Source organism: Pteropus alecto, unplaced genomic scaffold, assembly GCF_000325575.1.
Source record: "Pteropus alecto unplaced genomic scaffold, ASM32557v1 scaffold98, whole genome shotgun sequence".
Classification (NCBI taxonomy): Eukaryota; Metazoa; Chordata; class Mammalia; order Chiroptera; family Pteropodidae; genus Pteropus; species Pteropus alecto.
In genome coordinates, this window is record NW_006443570.1 from 15,411,284 (window position 1) to 15,435,421 (window position 24,138).

The 24,138-nt window shown below is 34.5% G+C and overlaps 1 protein-coding gene across 3 annotated transcripts in view; it reads right to left on the minus strand.

Moving 5' to 3' along the window:
- Positions 1–24,138, minus strand: part of AP2B1 (adaptor related protein complex 2 subunit beta 1) — a 105,925-nt gene that overhangs the window by 64,898 nt on the left and 16,889 nt on the right. For all 3 annotated transcript variants that reach the window (XM_006924947.3, XM_006924945.3, XM_015599159.2), the window contains exons 5-11: positions 22,473–22,718; positions 11,148–11,338; positions 8,889–9,110; positions 8,234–8,354; positions 8,010–8,105; positions 1,988–2,103; positions 36–201 (exon numbers count right to left, since the gene is read on the minus strand). In XM_006924947.3, coding sequence (XP_006925009.1) covers positions 36–201; positions 1,988–2,103; positions 8,010–8,105; positions 8,234–8,354; positions 8,889–9,110; positions 11,148–11,338; positions 22,473–22,718 — 1,158 coding nt within the window. The remainder of the gene's footprint in view (positions 1–35; positions 202–1,987; positions 2,104–8,009; positions 8,106–8,233; positions 8,355–8,888; positions 9,111–11,147; positions 11,339–22,472; positions 22,719–24,138) is intronic.

The window sequence follows — 24,138 nt, forward strand, 5'->3', positions numbered from 1 at the left end:
GATCTATGACAGAGCATATACAGATGAGAACTTACCTGGGTGCTTTCATCATGAAAACCCTCCAGGAAGCTCTCTAGTAACTCATCTGCATTGTCAATTCTCTCAGCATATTCTCCCACAATCCAAATCATAGCTGCTCGAGCGTCTGGCTCATCCAAGGAGTCTAAGTTCTCACACAGAGTGGCAATGATACTTTCATATCTGGTAAAACAAAATGAACTATGGTTACTGAGGGCAAAACTGAGAATTGCATTTAACAATGAAGGCTAAAGGCAAAACCACAGACAAGGTACCCTAAACTAAACCACCAAAATATAGGTTTTTTTGGGTTTTTTTTTGGTCAAGAGAATGTACAGGCTTTAAGCCGGAAGATTATAAATGTCTTAAATTTCCCTTCAGTTATGTTTGAATAACTAAACCTTAAACTTTTATAAAAGCTCACCATTCTTTTCACAAGGAAAAATTAACCTGTGGTGTAAGATAATACCACTACCTTATATTTCTAACAATCCCTCTTGTAACTAGATCAGAGAATTTTCTTATCTATTATTCCATTTTGCTTTCATGGCAGAGGAACAGAAATCCCACTCTACTTTTAGGAATGGAGTTAGACAATTACAGAATCCAGACTAGAAATGGAAACTGTCTCTTAATCCACCTGTCTCTGCTTTTTACAAAAATCTTTATTTTTTTTCTTCCCAAGGCACCTGCGCTAATAATTTGTTTCTCCAAAGAAACAAATAATTCAAGTATTTATAATTTTAAGGCTCTATAGCTCTCACTTTTACCACGTTGAATCCATATCCTTAGTTAATGTAGTTTTAAACATCAAAATGACACTGTATATTAGATATAACAAATAAATAGTACACTCGTTTTGCGCTATTTCCACTAGTTAAATCGAGTTTTGAATAGCTCTTTCTTAAAATTAAACTGTTATAATCCCTTACTAATATAAGCCAGAAATGAACACATTTCTCTACCAATTATATTGTGATATACGTCTCCACCCTTGATTAGGAAGTTTAGAAACCCAACATTCCTCTTTTCTGAAGAGTGATAAAAGTATATGGTTCTTTTTCCAAAAGTACCGTTTCTAATATTAAAAAATATATATATTGCTTAGTAAACCACTACTTAGCTAAAATAATTTTTCTAATTTTGAGTTTTCTAATCCACCACTAAGCTAACTTACTGCAAGTGGCTTCATTTAACACTATCTTTAAAGACTAATCAGAAGCTTCAGCACGAGATATCTCTATAATTTTAAGGCAAAATGATATTTAAGATGCTTACGAGATCTGTTCTTATTTCATTCTTTCATATTCCTTAATTGCTTGCTTTCAAAATCAAATCTAAAAACTTATTTTTGCTTCATAAACTAAGAGGCCTCAATGTGAAAAATGTGTGGAGTGATAATGTAGATTTTGCAGCTACATACATGGGAGACGCTACAATACTTCAGAAAAAGCCTGAGACCCTGATAATTTATTGAAACCTGGTCTATAATTTTCTACAAAGTACTAGGTAACATGCAAAGTAAACAGGGCAGGTGTCACCTTCCTGGTTTCTACAATAGGATGACCAAATAATTTATCATTTAAACAGACACTGCTGAGAGTGAAAAGGGACACAAGCATTAATTGTGCCTGGTACATGCATGAACTAGTATCATACTCAGACAACCTGGAATATGTGAGTATCCTATTTAATAGTAACTACCATCCAAGAACCTGGTTAACTTCAATAAATGCCCATCAACGTACATATTCAGACAGAGCTTCAATTCTCCTAAAAGTAATAAAGCAGAGTGAAAAATCAGGTTTTAATCTCTGTGCTAACCACCTTATAAGTTTCTGATTTTTAATTATCCTATTATGACCAGTTCCATTACAAAGAATAAGTCTTATCTAGCCAACTTCGAAATGCCTTACTTAAACATTTCCTAAATGATTTGAGGAAGAGGAGTAGAAGCATTTGGACATACTTGTTAGGGTACTTGCGGAAAATGTCTCTGATGACAACAATCGCCTCTTGGACCACATAATTTACTTTGGTCTGGATGAGATCAAGCAATGTGCTTACACAACGTTCTGCAGATTGCTGTGAAGAGGAACATAATAAATGAGAAGTGAGATGATCTATCCAAAAATACCTGAATATCAAAAAAATTTTGAAACATACAGGTGCATCAACTAAACTAGACTAAAAGATCGGGCACTTAATTTGACTAAGCTATACAAGAGGCTGGGCTATCTAATGGAGATATACAGAAATTCTAGATATACCCCAAATTTTACTCACTACAAAATATATTGACAGATGACTCAGTTCAAATGAAAAGAATCACCTTGGATAGCCAAGAACATAAAAATGAGAAAAGTAAGTCAAGGTAGGAGGGAAAAATAAGAATGATAGAATAAGCCAAGGCAGGAGGCCTTTGTCTGGAGTTCATGGATGAGTGGAGACAGCAGAAGGCAACTTTAAACCTCTTGAAATGAAATTGCCAAATTTCACATGTGCGTATGGCTTTTTTTTTTTTTTCCCTCCAGGGAGAGGGTCTTTCATTGTATTTTCAAAGTTATCTGTGACTTAAAAAACTCTAAGAAAAATTTGCCATCTTTTGGGCTATATAACTATGGCCTTAGGTAAACTGCAATTTTCCACAGCCTAGAGTTCATCTATAGAATAGAATTTAATCTATTAACTTTTCATTAATGAAGGGAATATGGGAGAATACGAGAGACAAAACTAATGTACTGAAACTATATGTCATAGTTTTTAAAAAGAGAATGGCTCCAGAATAGAAATCCTAAAAATGAAGGACTGATTTATCATATATTACAATCTACCATGATGGGTCACTCCAGTAAATGCCTCCTGATAGGATGCAAGAGAAAGTACAAAGCAACACCTAAGAGGTATTCTTGCCAAAAACACTGAACGTGAATATTACTAAGCCTCCAGATCTATTTATATGAAGGGGATGGAGGAATGAAATAAATGACACTAAAATACAACCAGCCAATCTAGACTCTGAGGAATTCTACAAGCCTAATGACCTAGTCCCTTTAATAAATGGCACCCAAATAAATAGAGACTTAAAAGACACATTAACCAAATGCGATATGTAGATCTTGTTTAGACTTTGATTTGAAAAAGCCAACTATAAAAAGAAATTTAGACACAACTAGGGAAAATTGAACGTGGACTGGGTATTCAATGAGATTAAGAATTACTATTAGTTGTTGGGTATGGTAATGGTATTGTGACAATATTTTTTTGTAAAGGACCTTATCTATTAGACATACCCACTGCACCACTCTAGTAAAATCATACCTGGGATATGCATTAAAATACAATTGCACTGCACTCTGTTTTAAAAGGAGAGGGGGAGAAGATAAAACAGGATCAGCAACATACTGATTTTTGTTCAAGATGGATGATAGGTAAATGAGAGTTCATTTGTCAATTTTACTTAAGTATAGACCTAAAAATTTCTGTAATAAAATCTTTTAAACATATTATAATAATTTAAACCATTCCAACCAATTTAATAAAAATTAAATTTCATTTGGAGGATATTCATATGAGGCCATATATATATATGACGTTTCTGTTGTACCATGAAATGATTCTGCCATTTTTTATGTATTTTTTCCATTTTTGGATTCTGTTTTATTCATTTTCAGCTTGAAATTCCTGTGCTGTAACCGCAACAGCAAAAAAGTTGAAAAAAGTTAAAAATACATGTTGTGATAAGTTACAAAGTATGTAAGATATAGGCTGCTGTTAAGAATTATATTATCATAAATTAGATAATACAAATAAAGTGCTTACCACGGGGTTTGGTATAAAGCTAATATCTAGTGAGCCCTTAGGATTATTATTATAATAAAGACAAACAAAAAGACATTTCTCATAATGCATGAATATCAAAAAACATTTAAGTCTGAAACTGTAATTTTCCAGCAAACAGTCATTGCAACTATATTGCTTTCGATTAAAAAAAAAATTACTACCAATAAAAGACTATGGCACAAGAGCGAGAATAAACATCCAATCATTGTACACACAAAAAAGTCCAGAGAAAGAGAGAAGCCCATAGATATAAAATTCAGCATATGATAAAGACAACATTTCATAACACCAGGGATTATTCTGGTGATTGATCCCTACACTCATCTTTCACCAAAATTATTTCCAATTATTCTAATTACTGATTAAAAACATCTTTAAATGTAAAAAAAAAATCATTGCCATACAAGTAGAAAATAAAGATGAATTTTACATAACTTTGAGGTGAAGCACAATGTTCTAGGTGTGCTATTAAAGATACTATTGAGGAAAAAACATGATAGAGATCATTACATAAGAAAACGTAAACTTCTGTGTATCAGAAAGTCAAATGAAATCAAAAAGAAAACAAATCGGAAAAATAACTTTTAATGAAATAAAGAATTAATATCTTTAATTATAAAGAACTTTCAAAAAAATAGAAGAGATAAACCCATTGGAAAAAGGGGCACAGGACATAAACAAGCAATTTCAAATGGGTAATAAGCATTATGAAAAAAATGTTCTCTTCAAATAGAGATCATAGGTTTGGCTACAATTCTCCTTATACCATTATTTGGAAAAAGAGCAGGAACAACTTTAAGGTCCTACAATAAGGGAAAGGCTAAATAAGTTATGAAACAATCACATATTGTGTCTACAAACCACTAAAAACAAAGTAAAATGTTATCAGCAACATGGAAAAATGTCCATGTATGAAAAAGAAAAAAAAAGACTAATAAAGTAAATGGCCTATATAGAATGATGTCATTTTTGTAAAAAACAAAACCAAACAAAAAAACACCTGTGTAGAGGACTATAAAAACGAAGATTTAAAATCATGTTCATATCATCTCTGGGAGGGTGGAATGGGGACAGGAGAAAGCGGAGTGTTCTATTTTCATTTAACTTGTCTTATTTTATGATTTTATGTAGTAAACACATATGGCTTTTCTAAAAGAAAAAATATAATTTTTGTTTGTTTTCAAATTAAGGGATGAGGCACAAATCCATCTCTTATCTTGATCTATAAAGATTTGAAATGGTAAACACCAAAGAAGATTAGAAAGTGATGAACTCATGGTATTGGCTTAGTGTCTTAATCTCTCTCAAACAAATATCACTTGATTTTATGTCAAAGACTAAGAAAGGCCAAGGTTTGTTTATCTCCTCCTTAAGGAAAAAGGTATATATATGTAAGGGTATACAATTTTAATTTATCAATCGTACCTTAATAAAGCTGGGGGGAGGGGAAGTAAAATCTATTTAAAAAACAAAAAGAAATAGGCAAAAGTTACTGGGGAAAAAAGTACTTGGGATTGCTTTTTCAGTGCTATTTATTGACTCAACAACTTACTGCTTAATCTTTAACTTAATATTAATCAACTTAATATAACAAAATTATATATTTTCTTCACCCAAAGATTCTTATAGCAACATAGAACGCCTGTATTTACAGTCATGATAAAAATATAACTGCAACTCTTAAAGACACCTAACCTTTCCAGCAGGCCCTGTTCTCTTAGCTAAGCACTAAACTAAAATTCATTTTTTTCTCATTCATCATATCTTTGAAACCAACTATACATTAAAAAAAGGGGTAAGACGCCCTGAAAGAAAGCAGCGGCTCAGTTTAGAATCTATACAGAAAATTTATTACAATTCCCTCACTAGTTCTTCCCTTTGTCCAACAAATGCGTTAATTAAAAACAGCATCAGTGCCTCTCCTGCCCCAGTAACTGTTTGAACTAGACAATCCTTTCCAACTCATAACTTTCATGATTGAAACAGTTCTAGGAAAAGTTCTAAGGCAAATCCAGGCAACTTGAGATCACCAGTAAAAGAGAGCACTAGATAACAGGCAGGACTCCTGAAGACTGATCTTAAGTTTACTGAGAAAGTTCATTCCTTACATACTCCCACCAGGGCACCTTAAGTCAAAGCAAAAAGTGAAAGCCATCATAAGCTTATCTTTTCCAGATGATTATGGACAACTTTTCAATTAGTCACAATACACAGCAGTAATAACCTCTGGGATTTAGGTGCTTTGAGAACACTTTCTAGTAATTCCAAGGATAGAAAATCTTTTATGACTTTGGAATGGGACGTAACTTTGTATGACTCTTTAGAGCTTTGTCAGAGAGGTCAATAAGACAATGACAGTCTGGAAGTGACAAAGCACAAAATGACTCCTATACTACCAAAATCTCTCTGAAAATTGTCTATGTTAACAGTAAGCAGGTGGCTATACCTTCATAAAAAAAAAAAAGAAAAAAGAAAAGGTAAGTATGTGAAGTGTGGTGATGAAAAAAGATGTAATGCACCAAGATTCAATAAACAGACTTTCCTATTTCTAAAATGGAGCAACAGAAGTGAATGAAATATCTGAAGCAACTGAACTAGCAGAACGAGGAGTAGAAACCAAGATTAACTTCTTGGTATAACTACTAGTCTACTAAATGATTTATCAATGTTAACTTAACTTCAGGAAGCAGTACTAACCTAAATAAAAACAAAGGCAAATTAGGAGCTTGGCTTTCATAGATGCTTCTCTGACACAGAATCTGTTTCCTTCTGTTCCCATGAAGTACTGGTCATACTGTACGAATTATTTTAGTATCCTTGAGAAGTCATACGGTCCAACCCTCTGCCTCTACACAGAATTGTATATAGTCAAGTAGCAAGAATATGGAGCTCTGAATATACAATAACATAGTGAACAGAGGCCGTCACTAATTTTAACAAATTTATGAGTGGAGAGAAACAAATGGAGGACTGGAGACTGAGAAAGAAGTGCAATGTAACTTGTAGCCCAAAATACCTACTGAAAGGCTATAACCAAGCTAGAAACGAATCTGCCTTCTAAGACCACAGAGGGGTTCAAGAGGACTTAAATTCAAGAGGACTTCCAAGTAAAGATCACCTCCCTGTCCTAAAGCAGAAACCTGCCAGCTAACAGCCCTGCCTATGTGCACAGAAGTCCTAATCAACTTTTCTGTTATCTCATTGTTAAATATAAATGGACTGCACTTTGCTATATGCATGGTATACACCTCACTTAAAAACTGTGTATTGACATGCAACCATCACTATATAATAGTCCAGATAATTAAATTCAAACAAAAGAAAAAACTGTAATTCTTATCCCCAAAGATTCAAGAAACTATCAGAATCACACACAAAAAAGGAATGCTATGAAAAGAGTAGCAACAGTAAAAAGAGCAATGAAGAGAGGCTGTATTGGAATGATGGCTGTGCAGAGGGCAAAAAAAAAAAATCAGCAAGACAACAAGAAACTGGAAGAAAAAAGGGTGTAGAACAAAAAGAGGTTTACAGATTTGATATTATACTTGCAAAGGTAGAAGAAGATAGGAATGCAATGAAGACGCAGTGCAAAAAAAAAAAAAAGGCCATTATAGAAACTCCATAAAAAACAAGTCTGCAAAAAAATATTATTTGCACTATATTGGCCCTATACATTTAGTCATAATATGCATAGTAAGTTTTGCAAGCCTATAGTTGACAGAACAAAAAATACAGGTGTATTTTCTCAATTTACAAAGATAATCAACACAGGAACAAAAAAACCTCATGGTATATGGGAAAACAGGAGAGGAAAGAAGTAGAAAAGGTAGGGTATATGAACTAAGCTGCTCATCTTACAGGAGAAAGTTAACAATGTCTACAATTGGTAAATCAGTAAATAATGGCATAAGCATATTATTTAGAGAGGTATGAAAATATCTCTAAAGAATAACTAAAATCAGAAACATGATTAAAATATTCCCCTCTGAGAAGAGGGACTAAAGATAACCACTTTTCATTAAAAATCCTTAATATTTTAATTATGTGCTTTATTATTTTGATAAACTTAAAAAATGTATTTTGAAGAAAGGAGTAAAGAGAACACTTAGAATCCCATAACATGATCACAACGACCATCAGACACTTGCCTCCACCTTGATGGCACATCGTCCAATGGCCCGCACTGCTTTGCGAACAAAGTCAACATCCACCTCTGTGGCATATTCCTTCAGTTCTGCGAGAACCTGTTAAAAATCCAGGACATGGACAATCATTAAAGATTCTTAAATTGTAATTTCATGGCCTAGCTTTTTCTGAAGGCTAGACCTTAAGATCTAAGTCATTATAAACATGAGTCCACTTAAAGTCTGACCTGAGCAATGTTGGCTTGGGATGCCAAACGAATCATGATGTCCAACTTCTCAAGTTTAACATAGATGGGATCATTGTACTTCACAAAGAAGACTTTAATTTCCTGCTTCAAGATTTCAGGCCTGTGATACATAGAAACACAAGATAAGGAAGGTGAGGCATATATGGATATATCCTTCTGAGTATGTATTAATATCTAATCTACACCTCTCTGCTCTCCTCCCATTCTACCCCTCCCCACCAGAGGAAGAAAACAAACACACAAACTTCCCCTACACCCCTTTATTCTTATCAGTTCAATTTAGCAGACTTTTTATCACTTTAAAGGGTAAGGGTACATGTTGTCAAGAATTGCTGAAGAACAGCAATCTTGCTCTAAACTACGACTGAACCATATTAAGTAGGTGCTAGCTAGTATGCTATTAAGAGATCCTTGAGAAAAACAAATCGAATTACAGAGGAACAACACGCATTTATTATAGGAATACTCCAAAATCAACTGTTAGCCTCCTGATCGTGGGGCAAGTTGCTCTGCCATACAACATTTTCATTTCTGAACACTAAAAAGAGCTCAACACTGGCCTCTTTAATAGTGATATTATTAAGTTTAATTTAAAATTACAAACACTCTAATCACCAATTCATTTTTTCCCAACCTTTTCTGGACAATTAGGTTGATGTTCCTCAGGGCAACGTACTGCACCTCTGGCTCCCCAGAGAGCAAAGTGACAAGTGGAGGGGCCAACTTCTTCAGTAGCATATTGTAGTAGTCAGAGTCCTTGGGTAACAACTCCAGAAATTTCATTAGAACTTTTACTGCTGAAAGCACCACTGCTGAGTTGGCATGAGATAGGCGGGGAGTAACCCGCTCACAGATGCTGAGGGCAGAAAAGGAAAAATCAACATCTTGAATTACAATTTCTTTGTTCAATCCAGTTTATATGGCAATGTGTCAGAGTCCCATGGCCCAAGTATCAAGAAATTAGAGAATCAGTTAGAAAAGTCAAAGCTCCATGCGTAGGTAAAATTGGGATCCAACACTGCAGAAGCCTCATTCCAGCACACTACAGGCAAAGCAGGGACGTAAGAAGACTCTAGGAAATCAGCAATAAGGGATGTTCAAACTGGAAGGAAACTACTCAATACCCAAAAAACTTGAAGCTCACACCATTTACCTTCCAGTTTTACAGTCCTCTCTGTCTCCCCATATTATGTAAGGGCTCCCTGCCTCACAGCCCATTTCTCCTTAACCTACAGGAAGTCAAATTAAGCATTCTGAGAGTTATTTTCATAGTGAGAGATAGCAACCAACTGTGACTGAAGGTTTCACTGTTAAGATGCAGGAAGAGGTGGGTTGACAGGGAAAACCACGGTACCCCTTGCCTTCAGGATAATAAAAGAATCTCTAAAAGGGTTTTTGCCTGTTTTTAAACAGTACACCATTACAATATTCTCCCAACCTCTTCCCCTTCTCCTAATCCCTGCTACCTACACTTAGATGCCTCATGTAATCTTTAGTATTATCTGTAGAGGATTCTTCAGAACTTAACCTAATTTCAATAGTTCTTGAGCAATGTAAGTGGCTACTGACTATATTCAGTTAAGAATACAAGATAACTAGGCTGTGTTTCTCTCCCTCCCTTCTATATCTGCTTGGCTAACTCCCTGACCTCCTTCAGGTCTTTACACGTCTTTACACAAATGCCAACTTCTCAGTAAGGCCTTCCCTGAGTACCCTTTTATAAAATACAACTCATCTCCAAATGCCTAGAATTTCTTAGATCTCTTCCCTACTTTATCTTTCTCTTTAGCACTTATCATCATTTGACATATTACATATTACACATATGTATTACATATATTTCTGCTCTATACCTCAAAATAAGTGTTTCATGAGGGCTATGATTTGTCTGTCCATTGCTTATCCTCAAGGCCTAGAATAGTACCTAGCATACAACATGGGCTCCATAAATGATTCCTGAGTGAATGAATAAGTGTGAGATGTCAATGACTGATCAATGACTGACAGAAAATAAATTCTACTTAAAGTTCTTTGCAGAAAATAGTTGTACTTTCAATGATGGAAAGAAATTATCAGAGTGAAATTTAGCTAAGTCTAGAGGGAACGACTGCCCAGACAAATGAAGAGCGCTTACTTTACAACAGCTTGAACAACAGCCAGGCAAGGAAGGTTCTTATCTAATGAAAAGCCAACATTTCCTCAGAAGCACTTGGCCTACTACGGTGCCGTATACACAAAATGCTCAATAAAAATGGGTGATAATTCCAGTTCTGTAAACTAAAATGTATGTATGTGTATATGAAATTTAGTTGTCAATTTCTGATAGTCACAGAAAATTTGCAACACTACAATGGTAAACGCCTGAGCAGAACAATCCAGGTGTGTCTTCCAAAATCTCCAAATTCAAACTGACATGATTTCTATAGCTAAAGGAAGACATCATATATTTTGCTGGCTCCAACATACTCTCTCTAGTACTGAATTATAGGTATAGCTCAGCTCATGCCACTTGCTATATATCTAATAGAATGAAAAGTGTGTCACTATAGTGAAAGACACCCAAAAACCTTTATTTGTCAAGTGGCCAGGAAGTGCTAATGGGAGATGTGAGACCCTGGTAAGGGAGATTTTAGCAAAGCATATCTGTACTTCTTTGTTTCATTTTCAAACAAGAAATGAAAAACGCACATCTCTTAGGAAGAGCTATTTTTGCATTGTTTACTCTACTACCTAAAATGTTTCTAGATCCAGTGAGAAAATACTGTGGGATAGTAATATCTATCCCATAAGCCATTGTTCTTCCTCAACCTAACAGACCCCTATTCTAATACAGACACTAGAATATATTAAACCAATCAAGACTCCCAGATACTATCCAGAAAACTGGACTGACCTCTGAGCCTCCCGGTCATCCTTAGGGTTGTAATTAGACAGGCAGTCCAGGATGAATATCTGACCCCATTCAGTGCACTCATTTAGGGCTGTCAGCAGCTTATTAATGTTCTGTGGATTCAGATCAAGTAAGTTGCTGTTTGGGTGAGATTCACTGATTTCAGATAATGCTGCTACAGCATTAGCCACCACCTAGGAAAGAAGCAGATATGAACTTGATTTATCAAGAACAATACAACTACAGACAAATACTTAATCTTCTCTGGATCACTTCATAGTTCTCAACTCATAACCATTCCTGAATATTTTAGTCAGCTAAAAACAGATAAGCTGTTTTCAAAATATATATTAAACCACCAATGATGGCATATATAGCTTCCTACTGGGCAGACAACCCAGAATTAAAACAATTCATATAGTAGCAGAAAGTCACACATAATTTACTATTAAAACATTAACTATTTTAATAGTACTCAGAGCTGTCAATAGAATCAAGACATATAAACAGCTAAAAAAGCAGTGAAGTTTAAATATGAAACATGTACATTAGGCAATGGGGATAAAAATCTAGGCCACATAACCTTACAGGTGTGTGGGTGTGCATGTATGGGGGAGGGGGAGGTAACACCATTAACCATATCATGAATCCTGGAATAAGAAAATCTGAGCTTGAAATCCTCGTTCCCTATTATATACTGTTGGGACACCACATAATCTCTGAAATTCAGTTTCTTCATCTGAAAACTGGGAATAATTAAATCTACCTCACAGATTAGCTTTAGTTTGAGGGTGAAATCAGATGACATATGTATAAATTCTTTCTACAAAGCCTTATGCAAAATGAAGGTGGTGATATTGTCATAATTCACCAGGACTAACTTGCAGTTTTTCACATTAACATCTCTGAAATTTTATAACCAGAGGCACGTCAGTTTAATAGAAAGTATTTCTTCTTTCTAGGTAATACAGAAAATAATAATGCATCTTATAATAAATGGAATCTTAGAGTCAATGAAATACGTATTTCGGATGTATCCTTCTTTAAGACAGTATGATAAATGAAAAATTGCTACTGAATATAAGAAAGTAAACTTGTATCCTGACTTACACATCTGGGAATCAATTACTTTATAAACATTCATTGTTTATAGATTTGTTATGTTAGAAATAATTTATAATGTTGATAAGGTATTCACTTTTTTCTTGCAAAAATACCCCCAAATAACCAAAAACATAAACAAAAGAAAACCTATACTATGGCCCTGTACAAGTGAATTTAAAACCACATTTTGAAGTGAGGCTCCCAGTTGTTACTAAAGATTACAAGGTAATGCTGCATATAAATATTCTCTAAGTATAAATGAGATGTGATGGGAGAGAGCAGCTTTAGTAATTAATGTTTAAAAGATTCTCAAAAATGTCAATTCATTGTTAGTTCTTACTAAAGTCCCTTGCTAAAAGTTTGAGAAATTAAGAGTTGTATGATTATCCTTTTGTTAGCAAGGGAAGAAACAATGCCACCATTTAGCTGTTAATTTTAATATCCACATTCTCTGCATAGTCTGCAGATTATTGCAGCATATGATTTTACCTGGAAGATACATATCTAGAGAATATGATTTTTTAATCAAATAATACACTTATAACAATATTCATTATTATGTTAAGGATAATAATGCCACAAATGAAATCATCTTCAGCTATAATTTAACAAAAATTTCAAGATGAAAAATCAAAGGCTCAGTTGGTTAATTATGATTTATGGATATAACATTTTACTGTTATTAAAACAAATCAGGAAGAATTATCTAGTCCGCCTACCACATGATAGCATGTATGAGGCTCTTTCTGACTTAATTTTTGTTTGCTAACTCTACCATCAAACATGAGATTTAATTAAAAATAAAAGTCATTATTTAGTGAAATAATAATTCCGTCCATCATTTCAGTGCTTTACATGCAGGGAAAAGATGTTTTACTTCCCATGAACAATACACTTGATAGACTTGCTTATAGTATAAAGGATCAAAATGTCATACAAAAAGATCGAATGCCTGTTTTCATCTACTGCTGCCAACACATGCCAAATCTTTGTTACCAGTTGTCCAAAATAAATACCCTATACAACTTACCATTTCTGCCAGTCAAACCCTACTGTTACAACAAAAAAAGTAAATAAGGTCTGTTGATAAGAAATGTCGAAGAAAAGGTAAGAATTAGAGGAATTAGAAACATTAGGGAGGAAAGAGAACAGAAGGATGCTGAACAGAATGAACAATTAGAATTCTGTTGTTATTATAGTAGGCAGTTAGAAATCAAACCAAGTGTATAATGCAGCTAAAAAAGTATATGTTCTGAAAAAAAAAGTATATGTTCTGGTGATAAAAAAGGCAATTTCCACGGATTATCACATTAAAACAAGAAAGGAAATAGGGAAAAGTCAGTCTAATTAAAAGATGAGGAGATCAAATTATATGATTATGTTTAGAAAACTTTGCTCTGAGACAAAAGACTACTGCCAGTCACTGAGACAATGACCGACCAAAGGAAATGCATTCCTCAATAAAATTCTACTGTTCCTCTAAAATTCTTTTATGTTCCTTCTATTCTACCTGTCCACTTTCATCTCCTAACTATCACATTCAGATTGTTGTTTTCAGAAACAAATTGAGGTGGGCCCATAAGGAACTGCTTAGAGTTCTCCTGGTCAGTAAGCCATGTTTCTTTAATGGAAACTTAAAATAAGTTAGACATATTGACTCTAAAGTAGACAAAGAAAAAGACTGACTTCAAAATAGCAACTAGGTGGGTAGGGTATACAGGATAATTCACATGTCAGTGTTTATTCTCTGTTCCTCTTAAATTTTGTACAACTACATAGTATATCTATTTTCTATTTAAAAAAATAAACCTTTCCTTTTTCCAAAAAGCCTTCTCCAAACAATAATATCACAAAGGAACAAATCTGATCCTTGAAGTAAATGCTTTGATTTATTGGTATATTAAAACAAAGGTTATCTCTTTCACTTGAACCATCACTTCGAATTGGAACTAACACATGTAACATTTTTCCCCTCTAGAAAATTGACATTTCTTTTAGGGGAAACTATCATAAAGAGAATAATGGCCTTTTAACTATAATCTCAGAAAAATTAGAGTTCCTAAGAAAAAAAGGATTTCTAAAGCAAGTTTTACTTTAAAAGTGAATTTATAAATAGGGTTAGAAAAATTCAGTGACTTGCTTAAAGTCAACATAGCCAGAAAGGGATAGTGCTTGAATATGAACTCAAGGTCTTATCTGATTCCAGTGTCTGAATACTAATCATTCTACATCCAGCATTTATAATGTTCCAAGAGCTGTGAACTTCAACTGAGGGAAAGGAAAAGAAAAATGTGAATTGGGGGAGGATAATATAATCAAAACATTATTTCCAGGCAAAGGTAACATGCAGACTTATACAAAGAGAGAAAAATTTATTCCTCTACTTTATGTATTTCAGAGATAATCATATCCTGGCAGCACTTAAAAAGGCAAGATTTACTATCCAGCTATAAAATCTGATTTATAAGCTACCCCTATCTTATACATAGAAATTCTGAGGACATAAATTTGACCCCTTTTTCTAAAAAGCAAGCTGGAGCAGTGGATATGATTAGAATAAAAATGATCCTGTGAAAAAGAACTCTAAAAGGAAACCTAGATATACATTGGGAGCAGAATATCAGAAAGATCCTTTATGAGATACCTCTTGCCCATTCCCATCCCTTTGAATAATTTTCATTCTGCACTAATTTCACTCATTTTCACAGTCTCGGGATCCAAGAAAGATATCACTTGCCAGTACAGTGACTTCCTCTTATTAACTAAATTACTACTTTGAGGACTTTCATTTCCAGCAATGACCTTCACGGGTTTCACACACATTGAACAGATTAATGCTTCTGTTTTCCTGTTCAATTTACAATCCTTTTGGCTGGTGCCCCTGAAGACTTGAATAAAGTGAAAGTGGTAAGCAGACAGACCAAAACTATTATGATGAAATATATAGGTGGTTTACATAATCTTATCCTCCTAAAATCAGCAACAGTTTGGAATCTCACTTTCTCCTTTAGGGAGTTGTCTCAAGTGACATGTTAAAGGAAAGGGCAAGATGTTATTTGTTCTAAGCATGTTTCCATCATTATTATCTCTTTAAGGATACAATGACTACATGATACAAGCTAATTTTTTTTCCTTCAAAAAAGTAGAACTTAGAGTTCATGCTTTAATATAAGATGTTGTCCAGAATACCAACTGGTAATATGACTATACTACATTCTATAATGTTCTGTTTTTTCCCCCGTCTTCTTCCCCAGAATGAAGAAGTTGAGTCAACATATCTCATTATGGTAAGAAAGTCTGAATACACGGTTAACATGGTTAATCTATAATATTTACAAATAAGTCTTAATAAAAGTCATTACTTAAGTGGCTTAAGGTGTGGTCTGACAAAACACAAATATTCTCAAAGCCAAAACACCACAAATAAATATCAACAAATAGACAAAAAGCATTCCTAATAATCAGTTACTAGGCCCATAAACCCTAAAATTACAGTAAAGCATGCCATTTATTATCTCCCTTTTGGGGGCAAAATAATCCCCTGCCAAATTAAAGCCTTGACTTCATCTTAAAGAAGACACTAAGAAATGAACCATCCATGATCTTCAGGTACACAACTAAATTACTATGTACAACAGATCCAGTTTTCAGGAAGTTGCTGATGAAAACTGCTTTAAAGGTATATCCTTGAACAACTACCTTTTAAAAGTAATTCTTTTCATTCAGTTATGTAGTAAGTAATACTGTAAATAGACTTAGCTTCATTTGTGGGTAAGCTACCCTTAGAATTGCCCTAAAAAATAATATCTGGCTTTAAATAACATACACAAAAGAATTAAATCTTTTAAAAATAAACTTGCCAAAGATTAACCCTTCTAAAATCATAAATATCCAGCCCACAATCACTATACAATACAGAACATAAATGTTTGTTATTATTAAGGACTTAACTCTATACCAGGTTCAGTATTAAGTGCTTTGCAAGCCCTCTATTCTTTAATGGTTCACAACAATCCTATGATAGAAGCACTATTTATAATCTCCATTTGGTAGATGAGGATACTGAGAAGATTAGGGCAACCACACAGTAAGAAATGGCAGAACCAGGATACATACCTAAGTCTGGTTCCAGAGCAAGTTTCAACCACTATGCTATAGTATTGAGGGGGGGGGAGGGAAGGGGGAGAAAATGCCACAGTTACTAAGTACTTTTCAGTTTATGAGATACTTTCATACAGAGTGAGTCAACTCTATATAAAAGAAAGTAATTAAATGCAATTTGGTATCCTGGACTGAACCTTGGAATAGCAAAAGAACATGTGTGTTGAAACAGGTGAAATCCAAATAAAGTCTGTACTTCAGTTAATAATAAGGTGCCAATGCTAATTTTTTTAGTTTTGACAAATGAACCATGGTTATGTAAGATGTATGAAACTGAGTGAAGGGTATATGAGAACTTTCTGTTCTATCTTTGCAACTTTTCTGTAAATCTAAAATTACTCCCTTCCAAAATGAGCTTAAAAAAAAAAAACAAACCCTAAGTTAGTAATAATTGATAGAACAAAAATCAACTTAAAAAAGTGAGAATACACAGAAAAAGATTTCCACAAAGTTTATTACAAAGGAAAACAAAAATCGTTTGCTTCCTCCATAGAAACAAAAGAGCACTCAGATCAACCAGTGGGAAACTCAGGAGGTGAGCGCAGTCAGCGTTTTATCAAAACAACTTCCAATGATTCCACTTACTCAACACTCCAATCCTGCAGAAATTAACAGTAGCTCCTCTTTTAGTACCAAATATAACATTACTCACTTAGGAATCCCAGACAAAGACTCATTGTATTATCTCCTACAAATACCCTTACCAAGTGCCTACTCATATTGACACACTCACACATGCCTAAAATTCTACCAGCTCTGGAACTCCTTTATTTGACATGAAGAGCATTATGCATTTCTAATTTCACTTATGGATAATATTTTAATTTTATAACTCTCCTACTCATTAATATATATTTATGGATAGCAGAAGTCATATAATTAAAGTACTAAAGTGAGGTCATTAAGCTTTTCTGCATGTTCTAGGCCTATCTTTAATAAACAATTTCACGTTGCCCACGAGGACATCAAATAATTTGATAAAAATCCTTCTCAAGTTTTCAAAGTGATCTAGAGAGACTTGAGTTTTTAAATATTTATCATCTCAGACTGACAACAAACTACAACAAAAGTCCTAAATAAAAATAACGATAACTGAAAAGTACATGTTAGATCTGTTCCTCAAGAATAGTTGCAGTTTATGAAGCATGTACTGTATATCAGGCATTATAAAATGTTAAATAATTATTCCTGATGTTTAACATAATATAGTAAAATAGGCATTATTACCTCTATTCTACAGATGAAGAAGATGAAGCTCGTGTCAAATAACTTGCTCAAGGCTACATTTCTAGTAAACAGCCAAGACTCAAAACAGCAGCCACTCTGGCCCTAAAGGTTCTATGCTATCTCCATAATCTAAATGTTCACAACCTTAGCACTACTGACATTTTGGGACAAAAAATTCTTTGTTGTAAGGGGCTGCCCGTGCACTGCAGGATGTCTAAAGTATCCCTGGACTCTACCACCAAGATGCTAGTAGCACCCCTCCCATCAGTTGTGACAACCAAAAGTGTTTTCAGACATTGCCAAATGTTCCCCAGGAAGCAAAATCGCCCCCAGTTGAGAACTACTGCCATAATCCCATGCTGTTTCTACGTGCTAGCTAGCACACAGTTAAAATACACACTTTTTCTGAGAAGAAAAATGTTATTTTTCACAAACAGCTTTCTAGAATAAATTCAAAATAAAAGAAAATGGCAGTTTAACTAGAACCTTTGCTAAAGGCTATTCTGGGCCAGGTTGACGTTATTGTAAGAGCATGCTACTTGTGCAGAAGAACACTTCACAAATGAAAATATATGTTTTTTCCTAAGTCAGTAGTTCATTCTTTAGCAGAGAGGACAGCAGTGGAAGACAGGTATTCTCGTGGATAGTTCTCAGAATGGTGGAAGCAGAACAGAGAAGGTTTAAGGTTTAGAAGACAAAGACCAAGAGTGAAGTCCCTAAGCTATAGGGACTTAGGAGAACTGAACACACAAACAAAAAGCACAGCATATGTGGTGGGGCTGTCAAAAGAGTCTCTAGACTAGCAGATTCTCACATAAATGTTAACTATTAACTGAAATGTTAACTGAAGTTGGAATACCTCAAAATGCCTCAGAGAAAAAAGAAAAACCATAGTAAAGAGAGAAAATCCTCATATATGGGTGGAAAACCAGAGAATAGTCACTAACACTCAAAAGTACATTTTCCTTGCAAATATAAACTTGGTGAGAGAAAAAATTTTTAATTCTGATATTTGTGAAGAAATCATGGAAGCTATTTTCCTATAGCTCAAAAGTGTTTTCTCATTCTGACTACAGGTTTTCTTTCAAAGTAATGGCCTGATAAAATCTGCATCTGAAAATAAGTTTAGCTCTAATTCCCCCAGAAAAGACTTTATTGCATGAGTTTATACAGATAATCAAAGAAATAAGAACTTTTAAATTAACACTATAGCAATGTTAACCTTTGCCTAATGTCTGCTTCATAATTATAGTAGCAGCAGCCATCATCTCATGAGCTCTAATAAGCCAGACACTTTAACAAGTATTTTTTATGCAACAGCTCAAATAATACTCCCAGCATCTAAGATGGTATCATCCTTCATCGTACAGAAGAGGAAACTCAGGTAAGTTAAGCTAGGACTTAACAGTGAGAATATTTTACTTCAAAGTCTAGCTTTTCTTTCAAATAGTAGCTCACTGAAAATGAGCTTTAACTAAAGTACAAATGGTAAAAAATAATAATAATAATAATGCAGGAAAATGAAGTGTGAGTGATCACTCCAAGAAGACAGGAAATGAAAATATAATAAAATTTTATTGCTTGTAGCAAGGTACATTACCAGCTGCAAACAGCCTGGTCAACATAACCCCAAGAGTAGTCAGATATTGATCAACATTCTACTCAGATTTCAAAGTCGTCTCTGCAGATGTTCTACTGCACTGACATCTAGGATGCCCTTTTGAAGTGAGCTACAGGATACTAAGGCAGAACTCCCTGAAAGCATTAATTTCTTTTGCTAGAGATTCTAATATTTGCTGGTGCGGTGCTGCCCCCATGTGGAGCAACTTCTGAAAAAGTGGAACAAAATTACTTCAAGAGCAGTGAAACAGGACTCATACTTATCATCAGAGTAAAAGGATTAAGGTTTCCATATTAAAACAGTTCTCAGATAATCAAAGGTTCTTATATGTTCAAAATTTTAACCACTTTAAAAAAATGAAACAGTTCTAATTTTATTGTATACATACATCCATGAAGGTAGTAACCAGTAATGCATATGGGGACTCAGAACTAGGTTAGAATCCTGGCTACAATACCACTCGCTGTTTGACTTTGGGATAATTTTTTAGCCTCTCTGAGTGTATATTTCTTGACCTCTAACATGGAATAACCTCTACTTCACTGGGAAGATACGAGAAGTAAATTATTTTAAGTAAAAGCATCTATCACTGTGCCTGGCACAGAACGCACTTAAATTTAATGTCCCCTCACCTAATGACACAGGGTCATCATAAGCCTTAGGAACTTCTCAAATGTTTGCGTTATTAAACCTTACATTCCACCACTAGACTTTGGACGTTACTTAACATTCATGCACTCATCCGTTTCCTATCAGCAGCATCTGATCCAATGATCTAATGACAGTTGAAATACTTTTTGGTAAAAAGCAGGACATACAGTTAAGATCAAAGTAGGCATTGTGTGTCTGTGTGTTGGATACCTCTTAATTCAAGCTTTTCAGTTCTTCACCAAAACACAAGAATTAAGAGCTCACAAAATTATTTGAATGTGAGCAGATGAAGTGAGGCCAGTGCAAGAGTAAGGCAAGCAAGGCACTCCAGGCATAGAATTTAAGGAAGCATCCTACTCTCGGCACCCAAGTGTGAATGCCTCCTTAAATTTTGCACTCTGGGTGCTTTGCTAGCAATAAATCAAACATAATCATAGGAAGTTCTGCTACTGAGAAGTCTAACAAGAATCAGAAAGATTTTCTATTTAGGGCAGTAGGTCCAACAATTTAATATCTAATGCTGACACATGCTCTAGGAAAATCTGCAATAAAAATACAATAAAACAAAAGGCATTCCCCAATTTACTAAGTAACATTAAATTTCCTCTAAAAGTTCTCAAAGATACTTGTGAAAATCTCCCCAAATCACCTCCTCACCTGTTGTAGTAATAACAGATTAGGAATTATTAAGAACATTAAATTCAAATTAATTAAATTCAAATAGAGACTCATTCATGTGTTGCCTGTTTAAATTACTTATACATAGGTACTGTTTGGAGAAAGAAAACAGGTAAATCAAGACTGGCATGTATTAATAATTATTGAATCTGGTCACGGTAAATGGGTTCATTTACTTTGCCACTCTAAACATGAATGTGTTTGAAAATTCCCACAATAAAAGTATAAATAAATAAAAGGCATACTTATATCACTTGAGTACTGGGCGAAACCAGCCCTCCCTCCACAATGCAAACCCTGAATAAATCAGAAAAATTAGGTTTGTCCCAGAATTGCTCCATCCTCTCAATTGACCTGGATAAAGATCTCTAAGTGCTACGTGGGTACCAAAAAAGAAAAAAAAAAAAAGTGCTTTTACTAAGCCCTCAGTTAGTTCCTATCCCTGACCATCTAATTTTATAGGTTCTGACTTGAAGAATTTACATTTTTCTACCCAAACTGGAATTACCTATATGAGTCAGAATTCATTTTCACTTCACTCAACTCTACATTCTTAGCCCCTTTGGATATTTAACAAATTTCCATAGGGTACATGATATCCTGCTCATCTGGATGCCCAAAACTTAGGAATATAAAGCCCAAACACTTTCCATCTTCTCATCTGTCCTCAGGTAGAAAATTTCAAATACAGTTGCTCAGAATAACAGAGTGAATCAAAAGCCATGCCAAAACCATAACTTGGTACCAGGTAAACATTCTGTAAAATAGATATTACTGCCTTATAAATTTATTTCTTTATGAAAATTATTAAAAAGTGCCACATGGTACTAGCTTGAGGGAAAAAAGGCAGGGCTGAATTGTCTAATATTGTTGGGTGATACCCAGTCAGAAGTCATGGTTTAAGCACATACACACCCATACCCACTTCTATGCCTTGGAGGTGGTTGAAAGATTCCTGATAGTTAATACCACAGTAATTTTAAAAAATGTGGTTTGCTTCATCCTTTGATCTTGATTTTAAACTTGAAAGATAATGAACAGAAGCCAAGGCTACCCAAAGAATAAGATAGACCAAATGAAATGTCAAAGCAGAGGTATGAGCAAGTAAATTTCAAGTGAGAGACGATGTCTATTTCGAGACAAATTCCAATTCTCTATTTCAAAAATTTTTTTTTTTAATTCAGGGGTTACCCACTGATAAACTGTTAATGTTAGACTACTCTAAGTAAACAATGTATTAAGCAAAAAAGGAAAAAGAAAGTGGCTATATATTTCTCCATCTTCTTGTAATGATACTTAGAGCTCAATTCAGTTACTAAGAGTCAATGTACCACTTGGGACTTGGCTTTTCTTTCATTATATAGGCAAAGTTTAAAATGTCAGTAAAAGAAATAAAGGTCCCAAAACTAGAAGGTGTTATAATATGTTCTGGCTGCCAAACATTTATAACATGATCAAGTTGGCTAAAAAAGAATCTTGTCCTAGAATTCCCATACAGAAGAATGTATTATGATAATTTGGCAATAAATATAACTTTGATTCAGTTTCTATTCTCATACTACCAGAAAATACCACAAACATCTATCTGAAAAAATAATCTTAAAAAAATCTGATGTAAATTTAAGGTAAAACCTCTTTAAGAAAATGATGAAATAATGGGTTTGTTTCTAAGCCAATACAGAGGTGAGTATGATACAAAGGTTTGCTTTAAGACCTTTGTATTTCACCTCAGAAACACCCAGGGTAGGAGACAGACAATCTGTGAAACACAAAGAAGTCACGCTTCCCACAGCAAACCTATGGTTCCATGGCCCAAAGGTAAGATTTGCCTTTTAAAGGGATGAATTTTAAATATCGTTCTCTTTAGAAAAGCAGAAGCTTATTACCATTGGATTTGAATCTGCTATGAGATCCCGCAGAGAATCCAGAAATCCCTGATCTTCCACCATTTGGGCATTGATATCATGGAGTTTTGCCACGCAAACTGCGGCTGTTTTTCGAACATAGGGATCTTCATCCTTCAGGCACTTGCGGAGGGGCTCACAGAGATATTCTGTGATCTTGTCCACCCGGATGCACCCCATGGTTCTGACTGCCAAGGCCCGAATCAGAGGATTGGGATCTTCACAGTCCTACAAAAAACAACCATTGACAGCTATAGATGTACATAGTGACTAAAAGTAAACAGTCTAGTTTGCATAAGCCATGAAAGAATATTTCATTAATGCAAGCTTCCAGTTAGAGTCTACATCAGAACCCAAATCTCTCATGCTATTCCTTTTCTAAGTACAAATCTTCGCTGCCTATTTAAGAGTTTAGATTAAGAATTCATTTAATTGTTTTATATATATGATAAAGAAATGCCCAGCATTCTTTCCAGGTCTGAGCAAAAGCCTAGTGAGCCGGTGTTACCAACCCCATGGCCATTTGTGGACGTGCCCTAAAAACAAAAAAGGCCTTTGGGCTTACATTCTGGTACAGGAAAGAAAAAAAATGAGGAATTAGAAAGATGTGTCCCACTCCACAGTTAGTTCGCCAATAGCAAGCCAGGAGAAAAAAGGGCTTGGCCTACAGCCAAAAAGCAAAGTAGAGCACAGAAGCTGGCTTGGGCCTGACATCTCTTGAGATTCTGATTAACATACATTCTCCTTTACTAGCAAGTGCTCTTCCAAATACAGTACAAATAGAATACTTAGTAAAAAGGTATCCTCCTTAAATTGCCCTCCTTTAAAAAATTTCAACATTATAAACCTATATGTGAGCTAACTTCCAAAAAATGTAAACTAAAATGTAAACTTCCCAATGACATAGTCTATCCAGACAGAATGAAATATTCTGATTCTGTACAATGTAGTCAAACATAGGAAAAGAACAAAATTTCCCTAAGAAAGCATATTGGTTATTTTTCAAAATGGTTTAATAGAAGCTAATTTTAGAAATGCTTTATCTATAAAAATGCAGTCTAAATTCCAGATGAAAAAAAATAAGTAAAAAAAATATTAATAGGAACCACCTCATTATGTTCATCTAATGAGCAAATATTTGACTGAATAGTCATTAAGGAATTTTTTTGCATTAGCTCACTTTTTTATTTTCAATTATACAGTACATTGGTTAGACAACTATATAGTTCATAAAACGATCCCCCCAATTGCACCCTCCCTCCTCTGACCCTCCAACGTATTAATGCTAACTGCATTCCCTATGCTGTGCTCCCCATTCCCATGACCATCCATCCACTACTAATTTGTACTTTAGTCCTTCACCCCATTCTCCCAGCCCTCCAAACCCCCTCCCCTTTGTCCGACATCAAATTGTCCACTATATTTGTAAGTCTGTTTTTGATTAGTTTGTTCTTTTTATTCCCTAGATTCCGCATATAAGTGAAATCATATAGTGTTTATCTTTCTCTGTCTGACTTAAATACCTTCTAAGTCCATCAAAGCAATATCTTTTTCCATCCTCTTCCTTTTCATATGTAGGGGTCTTGTTTTATCTTTCAGCCACTCTATCTTTTGGTTGGAGTACTTAATTCTTTTTCATTTAAGGAAC